The 10,612-nt window shown below is 39.0% G+C and overlaps 1 protein-coding gene across 2 annotated transcripts in view; it reads right to left on the bottom strand.

Annotated features, from left to right (window-relative positions):
* The window catches only part of tubgcp3 (tubulin gamma complex component 3), a 73,418-nt gene that overhangs the window by 43,074 nt on the left and 19,732 nt on the right, over nt 1-10,612 (bottom strand). For both annotated transcript variants that reach the window (XM_083890021.1, XM_083890022.1), the window contains exon 5: nt 5,990-6,198. In XM_083890021.1, coding sequence (XP_083746147.1) covers nt 5,990-6,198 — 209 coding nt within the window. The remainder of the gene's footprint in view (nt 1-5,989; nt 6,199-10,612) is intronic.

The raw sequence follows: 10,612 nt of genomic DNA, 5'->3' as shown, positions 1-10,612 counted from the left end.
CCGTTAAACAATACGTTATCATATTCAACATGCATCATCTACCATGTGTTTTGAGTGGTTTCACTGATTTTGAGTTGGATACGATAATCTCTGTAAAAGTTATTCCTGAAATCGTAAATAAAGTTTTTTTTTCTATATTTTCTGTCACCACCAAGAGGCAATGTTTTTAAAGTTGACGTTTTTTTAATAGGCGTCTTCAGCAATGGCCCATCATCAGTCATCACAAGTATGGTTCCGACTTGACCTTCCAGTTATAAGAGTTTCGTTGTGTGTTGGGAAAATTGAGAATTTTCGCCAAATTTGCCACTCCCTATCTCGTGCGCCATGCAATATTTCAAAAAACCTTCCAGATTATTCCCTTCCTCAACTGGTCCACAGCTACCTCACCAAGTTTGAAGGTGATCGCTTAAAAACTGTAGGACTAGATAGATTTTGTAGCATTGGTGCAAATTCGCCAAAAGCGCCTGCGTTTTTCGCGTTCAATCCAAAATGGCGGCCTTCTTGTAGGATTCACAGGAAACTTGTCATCAACTTTTATTTATGGCACAACCTAATGAACGTGTCTACCAGGTTTCATTCATGTACGTTAAACCCGACAGGAGATGACCTACTAGCACTTTTTTGCGTCAGTCTTTAGCCCCGCCCACTTAAATTTTTTTACGCAAGTTCCCCAAACCACTTTCATTTGGCTATTTACACCAGGTCTGATGCGGTCGCAGAAATCTGTGAGTTTTGGGATATGTTCAGGCCTTCAAAAACCCGACTTCCTCATGGGAAAAATAATAACTAGCACCACAAGCGGATCTTAATGGGTTCGAGCCAATGCGTGCAATTCGCCGTGTGCCCACACCGCCACGCGCGCATCGCCCACGAACCAGTTCATTCACCGCTCGTGGTGATAGTCATTTTCGGTAATAGTTATTTTCAGCGGCGTCCCCATGCATGTCGGTCTAAGAAGCCATCGCAACGTGCGCAATGAACGCATCAGAGCGGGTCCCCAGGTCTCCCGTTCCAAGTTTCGAGGGGATCGTGTGACGTACGGCAAAGTTAGAGGGCTGTTCAAAATGGCTGACTTCCTGTTGGTCAAAGGAGTGTCTGTAAACGTGTTCAGGGAAGTCAAGTTTTGTAAAGATCGGACAATGTTAGTCTTTACTTCCTGTAACGGGCGTTCCACTTCCTGTTGGGAAGTCATTGTTTGCAGACATGTTCAGGACCGGTCCCTGGTCTCACATATTAAGTATCGTGCTCAACGGTCGATGTACAGCAAAGTTAGAGGGCACTTCCTGTTTAAAATGGCCGACTTCCTGTGGGTGAAAAGCGTGTCTGAAAACGTGTTCAGGGAAGTTCCCTTGTCTCAATGTCAACTTTTGGAAAGATCGGACAATGTTGGACCTTTTAAATACGTACATTTTCAACAGGATTGATGTGGTCGAAAAAATCCGTCAAATTAAAATATAACTTAAAAGAACAGCCAGAAATAAATGAGTAACACGTAAACAAGTAAAATAATAATAGTAGTAAATTAAAATAATGATAGCAATAAAAACAATAAATACAAATAGATAACCAATTTACTTGCACTGCTGCACAAAATTTACAAAATGCTTAAATCACTATAACACAGGCAAAATCAAAACAAAATACTCTTCTTTTTCAAAAGACAAAACAGTGCTATACTCCCTCATCCTTTGCAACTTCAGCCCAACAGTTATCATACAGGGCTGGCAGAGCAACTTCTGAAATGATTACGTGACTGCAACATGTGACGCTTGTCCAAAGTCTCAACATGTGTCTTGAATCCTGGGTTGCTAACAGTACTGGGGTCCGTTTCACAACGCAGGTTTAGTGAAAACTCTGAGTCTGTTAACCCTGAAATGAGGGAAACTGAGTTTTCCGTTTCACAAAGGGAGGTAAGTCAAACCAGAGAAAGAGGAGTAACTCTAGCCTGTTTCACAGAGAGAGGTAACTTCAACTCTCGGTCAGTTACCATGGTAACATGCTCTTTGAAACTAACCTGGTCGGGACCAGGTTTTTCTTCCGCAAACCTTGAGTTTCTCTCTGTCTCCGCCCTCTTTCAGACACACACAGTATTTGATTTCCTCATTCATTCAGTCAGCAGAGTTTTGAAGTCTGTTCTGCGTCTACATTAGAAGTTATATTAGGTGGAGACTATTTTCACTACCATGTCCTTTTGACAGTGATCCCGTGGATGAAGGTGCAGCATTACTGTGCAGGGAATTAAATATTTGTCAGGAGATGATTATCAGACCGCGCATAAATGTTCTTACATTTCCAGACCCTTTCTTTTTGAGCGATACTGTTTCACGTCACAGTTCATCATTTACATTCACAACCTAATCCGTCCTTACATTTCAACATTAACAACCGGAGTCACGCTGTCACATCACAGCAGATATTGTGTGTTGCGCTGCGTTTTTTTTTTAATATATTTTTTTTTTATTTACAATTTTTAGATGCGTCATAGATGCAGAGTACTTGAATGTGATATAAATAATGAGAGGTCATTTATGTGTGAAAACATCATTATGTTGGGGATAAAACAACTGTACAATCAAACAGCCACTTCATATTTATTTTATGTAAAACATGATCAAAATGAGGTAATCCCATTGTGTTCAGGCAGATGAGCGTATTATAAGCCGTAAGGGGAGCATGTCACGCCCCCATTTGAGATTTTGTACACCCGCAGGTTCAGTTCGATAATTCATATGCTTTGAGACGAAACGCCCGTGTTCGAAACCTAACATTGCATTGAATGATGTGTGAATGCCACACCTTTGCATGCATGATTCACACATGTGATTAACACAATGTGTGATGAACGTGTTAATTACACGTGCGATTCATGCACGTAAAGGCGTGGCATTCACACATATTTCAAGCAATACTACTGATCAATCTATACTGATTCAGTGATAAAGTGCCTGTTAACATGAACCATGATCTGAAACAAGTCTTTTTTTTCTTTCAGAATTGGCAAAGGCACTCTGACTGACATAATCAAACACTTTGATGACCGTCCTAGCCCCACCTGGACTGACCATTGACAGGCAGACATACCTTTTTGAAAAAATCAGGCCTTTCTGCTCTGATGAGGCAAAAGACTTCACATGCCCAGCACCAAAGGTTACAGCACAGAAGAGTAAGTAGAAGAGGGTGCGCTTGTGATGTCACCATTTAGCCTGCATATCAACTGTGATGGACAGAGTGGGTACAGCCACATTGTGGGGGAGGAACTGGTATTGAAGATGATAATATAGTCCATGGTCTGGAAAATATTGAACTCTCCTTCACACACTTAGATATATTTTATTTGTTATTTGAAGTATGTATCATTGTTATTCAAGTGCTTTTTGTAACAGAAGAATTTCCCTCTGGGGATCAATAAAGTAAATTCTGATTCTTGTCAGTCCACTGAAGTACTTAAGGCAAATAACACTACATTGACATGAACTAAATTCATTCCTCTTTTTTTTTTTCAAACTGCTACACTGTTTCTGTCCTGTGGGCTAACAGATATCAGATGTCACTGACAGCTAGACTGGGTGGGTTGTTGTGACTAGGGATGCACCGATTGCCATTTTTGGGGCCGATTCCGATTTTCCGATTTTTCAAGAAGTTTGACCTGACGATACCGATTTTAGCCGATTCCGATTTCTATTTTTTAAACCACTTTTCAGCATACAGAAATATATATATTTTTTGCATCTTTTCTCTTTAATAGAACATTTTAACATAGAAATACAATCAGTTAACATCCAATATCCAACTAAAAATACAAAAACTAATCACTATAAAATAGAAGTATATATAAAAATACAAAAACAATTGTCATGATACATTTGAACATGCTACCATGGAACATAATAACTTAAAGTGTGACTTTTTGAACAGATAACCACTATAAAATAGAACTAAATAATGCTGTGGAATATTCACACACATCTTAAAAGTGCAGTGTTATGGAACCATGTTGTTCACATCCAATATCCAACTAAAAATACAAAAACGAATCACTACCTGTATGTGTAGTTTATTTAAGTTTAAACATATTTCACAACAAAGTACCTACACACAAATAAGTAAATGACCTCTCTCTCTCTCTCTCGCTCGCTCTCTGTGTGTGTTTCTCTCTCTCTCTCTCTCCCTCTCTCTCGCTCGCACTCTCCCGCCCCGTGCCAACAATGCCTCGCGCTCTCTGCTCGCACAGGTTTAAATGACAAACAAACAAATGCTGAGTGCTGATCAAAAGTTTTGTGCAAGTGATTTAAGATCCTGACTCTTGTCCCAAATATGACAGGCTTCGTTCAGTGATTGAAACAAATATATAAACATTAATGAAACGTTTACATGCAGAGCGCTCACTCGCTAAGCAGACAACAGCGGCGCAGCACCGCCACAGCGCTGCGTGTGCGCGGATGTTGTGTAATCAAATACACCGGTACGGCCGTTTATTAAAAATTCATATCATAACGGAAAAAAACGTATTCAGTGTGAACCGGTATACCGCCCAGCCCTACACTCTACCACATGCGTGTAGCCGCGTGCATGTGTGTTGCTGATGCTGCGCGATGCGGGTGCATTTTGATCGGCTTATTAAAATCGGAATATTCTGACTGATCGGCCGGTCACTGATTTCGGCCGATCACGTGAAAATCGGCCGATTCCGATCACTGGCCAATTAATCGGTGCATCCCTAGTTGTGACCATGTAAATGTGATGCAAATGAGCAGCTATTGGCCTGGCTCCTCAAGTAGGTCAAAATCTTTCAGGCTGAATTTCTCCCTAAAGCAGTTTGAGGAGTGCCTACATTCAAATGACCACATCTTCTTCAAAAATGATCAGATTTACATGTGTTTGACATTGTTGGAAAGCTTAATCACACTTTCTGAATCTGTAAATAACTCCAAATGTCCCGAAGTAGACTTTTGAACGCTTTTGCCATGGCTGGACACAAATGTTTCTGCGGGCCGCCATTGTGCGAGAACCAATGTGCTAAAGGTATTGAAATCAATAAAATTACAAGGGTGTCTAAATTTATGCACATGCCTAATTTTGTTATATCACTGTGTTTGTCTCCTATATGACATAATTACTAAACTGAAATTTCTTATCCAAACAACCAATGATTTACAGGGGTGCCCAAACTTTGAATACCACTGTAAGTCTTTGCATTCCAGTTGATACAGGAAGCTACAATATTTTCCATTCACACAACTGCAGAGGTAATCGAGTCTCTTGTGTATGCATAATTTTCTTCATGTGCAAAATAAATAAACAAGAAATGACTCTATAGTTGGAAAGTGTGCTAGCATGGAAGTCAAGAAGGTAGCAGCTTATTCTCCCGACTGGTTTAGTTAATAGTCATATCAGGGGATTTCGATGCTTTTGCCAGTATCCGAAATAATTCAGTTTTAATGATTTCTTTGTTGGGGCAAAGAAACCAGAAAAATGAGAAAACACTCAAACAGATTAATCGATTTTCCATAGTTGACGATTAATTTAGTAATTGATTAATTGTTGCAACGCTATTTAATAGTGCCTTCTGCGACTGCCGATGTATGCGTAAACCCGCGTACACATCTGTGAACATGACTCCTCTCAACATGATCAACGACACTATCAGACCTTTTTAATGTTTGGAGTGAGGACTTGGCCTTTCACAATTCAAAGGGGAGCCTGAACAGCTCAATGGCCTTTTGCAAATGAAGGTCTCCTGCATTATTAATATGGACAAATGGAATTAAATGGCTTTTGCATGGCTCATAAAACAGATTTAAAGGATGTCAGGTTGGAGGTTTGTGATAACTGATGTTACTTTAATCTCGCACATAATGTTTTTTAACGAGAACAAAAAAAACAGGTGCTTTCAGGGTGAAACAGCTTAAAAACTGTAAATTAAATGCATTGATTACAACCTGAAAGAGAAAATAGTGTTGTGTGTGGAATTTATGATCAAAATTCTCACCCGGCCAGCAATGACTGTGGCGTTGGTGAGGGTCCGTTCAGTGTGTACACTCCCAGACTGGAGATTCCACTGGTTCCAACGCTGGCTGTCAACCCGCCACTTCTGTCCCCGTAGCCCAGCGCCAGACTCTGGGGCCGGGTGCAGTAGAATGGGGTAGAGTGGACATCCCTGGGGAGGGCCTGGGCAAACAGAGCCCCATAGTTGCCAACCTGGGAAAGACGGGGGGACAGTGAGGAGTGTCAGGGCTTCCAGTGACTTTCAATCTTACACCTACGTATATTGGTAAAGCGCCATTGTGTTGGTTTTGCCAGGCTAAGCGTTGCTTGTTTATTTATTTTAAATATTTTTTTTTATACAACACAGATTTTTCTAAACCGGGGAACAAGGACAATGCGCCACCATGTAATTGGCGAGCATCCCCTTGTCCAGGTACCAATTGAAACCCAAGTCACATATACGTCATTATTACGGTTACATTGTTCTTGTCGATAAAGATGTCAAGTTACAGAGAGCTCGTGCGCAGGAGAGGGAGAGCAGTACAGCGCAGGGGCTGTGTGAAGAAAAAAATACGTCTGTCTGCACCAGATAAGGGTGCACTACCACTTTTTATATTTATTTTACTTTTAAATGTGACCTGCATTGCATGGCTTGTTTTCAGGTTTACTGGCCGATTACTTAATTAGGATTTAACTTCAGTGAAAACAATTGAACAATTGATAAGTCAGCAGATTCAAGAAGAAAGTTGCATTTTATTAATGGACATTTTATTCACCGACACAAAAAGCACACTCTATGGTGGAAAAGTAAGTGTAAAAGGTAAAAAACTGGAAATCTAAAAAAAATAAAATAGAAAAGTAAAAAATTTGGAAAAAAATAAAACACAGGGTCTCCCCCAATGTATTATTACTTTATTACTTCTTTATGAAAAAGAAAACAAAAAAATTGTCCAGGACTTGTGAGAGGCATCTGCTGTTGCCTGAACCGCAGACAGGTTATGAGGGTGGGTGAGGGGTCCAGTGGTGCAGAAATGCCTCCTCTACGAGAGTCACACCGGCACAAATCCGGCGCAGGTATTGAAAGGAGCAATGGAAGCTGGAGAGGCCCAAAAGCAACATCCCAGTCACCACATATAATGTGAGAAACCTGCTTTGCTTTCTGTTTTTAGTTTTCTTTTTTGATGTTTTTGATGAATGCTTTTATTTAAATTTACTATTAATATCTCATTCTGCACTTTATTTATTAGGTATTTTAACCTCTTCTTCCCTGACCCTCTTTTTGGAGTCCCTGAAAATGACATGCCCAAACTAAATAGAGTAAATCACCGCAGTTACAAGCTCTATGTGAATTATCTTGGTATCAAAATAAAAATAACACTTATGAATTTCACTGTAGATGCCACTGTGTCAGAGTAAATGCACATGGAACACAGCATAAATGAAGGATTTTTTTCTCTCGCCTAAAAAAATATTGCATTTTAAAGCAAATATCACCTTTAAAATATGCAGTAGGAGGTTAAGACATGGAGGTCATGTAACAACATGTGGACATGAGCTGTGCAAAGTCTGATGCTGTTGAAGTGAAGCAGAGTAATGTTACAGAGGTTTTAGCAAAGAGATGTCTAGGCGTTCTCTCTTTTGGCACCATCTGTGCCATTTGAGATTTCTTAGGTACCAAATTATTAAAACCCATCTAATTTAGTGTACATGTCACTACTGGTCTAAAAAGAACTTGTTTTGAAAAAAAAAAAAGAAAAAGGACGAAAACTCGCTGTAAAAGGATGCTCCCTGTGCGGTGCGTAATAACTCTGTGACTCTGCAGCGTCTTCAGGTATGCAGTGCCATAGCTCTGGCTTACCTTGGTCAATTTGGGTGATTGACAGCTCATATTAAACCTCTAAACCGGTAAAATCAGACCCCAGTCTCCAAATGCATGTGAATCAATTCATTAGTGAGTCAAAAGGACATACATGCATATGACGCATTTGTGTGGACATTCGCTGTTCTCTCATCAGAACAATCTAATATCGCTCTGTAATGATCAATCAGACTGGGAATAGTCCCAAAAGCATGCTGGAAAGTGTAGTTCTTCATTAGTGGTTTATAAGTGGTTTTGTTCTGGTGGAAATAACTTGTTTTGATAAACAGAAAAGATGAGACAACATTTGCTTGTATTTCTTGAAAGTCAGTTGTTGTTTTGCTCTTATTTTGGGGCTGGATCCGTGAATCTTGGTCGTAGAGTGATAAAAAAAAAAAGGTACCGCTGGAATCTGTGGATTCTCCGTTATCCAGCAGACACGTGTTTTTTTGTTTACATAATCAGGCTGATGATCCGGTGCCGCTTTTCAATGTGTGTGCTGTAACGTTTTTCGCTCCTGTTGGTTTGATCCATCAGTGTTTTAAAATACTGTGTTTAATGAACATAAGAATGATTTATATGAGATTTTAGGTGAGTTTCTGACCTTTCTGTGGGTATGCAGCATGTCTGTGTTTGTTAAAGTTAGATATGGTTTTATGACGCTTTTGTCGCTGCGTGTCACACTGCCCCCGCTACCTGCAACCGCGAAGAAGAGGTTAAGATTTTATTTAAACATTGGATGGACATCTTGAGTTAAGTTTTTCTTTTATAGTGTGGACCGGGCTTTTAGCTAGGATTTTTTTAGAGGGTGTCCCCTCCTTGCCCTCCTTGGTTGTTTGAATAAGAAATTTCGGTCAAATATATCATATAGGAGACAAGCACAGTGATATTTGAGAAGTGAAATAATGTTTATATGATTTACAGAGAGTGTGCAAGAATTATTTAAACAAAATTAGGCATGTGCCTAAGTTTAAAAAAAATTTGCATCCTCCTTTTGGAGAAAATTCAGCCTCTAAACGCTTCCTATAGCTTCTAATTAGCATCTGGATTCTGGCAGAAGGTTTTTTGGACCATTCTTCTTTAAAAAACATTGCCAGTTCAGTCAGGTTGCATATCAACGTTATTTCACTTCTCAAATATCACTGTTTGTCTCCTATATGATATATTTAACAAAAATTTCTTATTAAAACAACCAATGATTTATAAAGGAAAATCATGAACATTTACAGGGTGCCCAAACCTTTTGCATACTACTGTAATTCTCTAACAGTGTAACACATATTCTTCTCCCATAAACACAGCCCACAACATGACTGAGCTGAAATGCTGTTACCATGGATGTATTATTAAATCTGGATAGACCACCACCCTCTCTGCCTTTAAGACAAATTTGTCAGCAATTTTTCCCATTCACCATAATAGCAAAAGAGATGCCTGTAAAACTGTCCACAGGACACCTCGAGACATGGAAACGGGCTTTTAATACGGATCTTTAAATTCTATATTTTTAATTCATGGAGTTTCAAATTTGAAAAACATTCCTAAATGCCACAAAAATCCCAGACAAATCTTATTTCCCACAGTGACTTCACAGCTGTGTAAGAGCACAGCCATGTCATGTGGCGTCTAGGGAACGACTCTACTGTCAGTGAACCGTACGATATGAAAACTTTATGAGAAAAGTGAATAAATGAAGACAATGAGGGGGTTTTCGTTTACATTTTTTTAAAAATATTAAGACAAAGCAGGGTTTAGTTATTTATTTGTCACTCATTAGCATTTAGTTTCAAACTTATTATCGATGTATGAACAAGCTGCTATGTGGATTCATTGAAAAGAGGAGACTGACATGCTGCACTTTATCACTGCGTCCAATCACGGACATTGTGAAACTGACGGTGTGGACTGTGCAGATGTGACCGTGTGATGACCTGAGACCAGCGGTCACTTCACCACTGATTCCCCTGGAGGCTGCTTGTCTTATCGCCAGATTCACCACATTTGGTTCATAAAGTTACTGTTAAAGGTGATGAACATGTGAATTAGAGTTTAGATTAACACTTTGAGTGAAGAAATCGGGAGTTATAAAACTACTTTTAACTAGGGCTGTCAAAGGATTACAATTTTTAATCAGATTAATCACAGGGTAGCTGTGGATAAATCACGAATTACCATTCTTAAATATGCCAGAAAAATTCTAATTTTCTCTTTATATTGGAGAGATAAAAAAAGTATGTGAAAATATAATTGTAAAGAATAATAAAATACTGTAAATAACTTGTAAAAACCAAAACAAACTTAGTAAAAAATAAACATTACATTGTACTCACATTATAAGACAATATAAATAAATAGAAAAAATAAAATACTGTACATAACTTTTAAAAAAAACTTTAGAAAAAACATATACATTGCACTGTAAATAACTCGCATTATAAACACAATATAAAGTATAGAAGTTTAATAGTTATCTTGGGGGTACTAAACCCACAGCAGGAAATTCCTCATCAGCACCTTTGAAGCACTGCTTCTACTAGTTAGCGTTAGCATTAGCTAGCATTCTGACGCTAATGTTAGCTGCTGTCTGTGTCCCCGTTAGTTAGACAATGACTGTTAATGTTATGGTTATATCATTATCTGCAACAGTAGCGCCACTTACAACTGTGTGTCTTTCTCTCTTTTTTCTTACTCTTCTAACTACCTGATTGATAACTCCTCTTCATTTTCCTTCAGCTTCATTTACAGCGGAACAATAACTTCACACAGGTT

This window comes from Microchirus variegatus, assembly GCF_963457635.1.
Source record: "Microchirus variegatus genome assembly, chromosome: 5".
NCBI lineage: Eukaryota > Metazoa > Chordata > Actinopteri > Pleuronectiformes > Soleidae > Microchirus > Microchirus variegatus.
The sequence above is the reverse complement of the archived record's forward strand: the minus strand, read 5'-3'. Positions and strand labels throughout refer to the sequence as shown.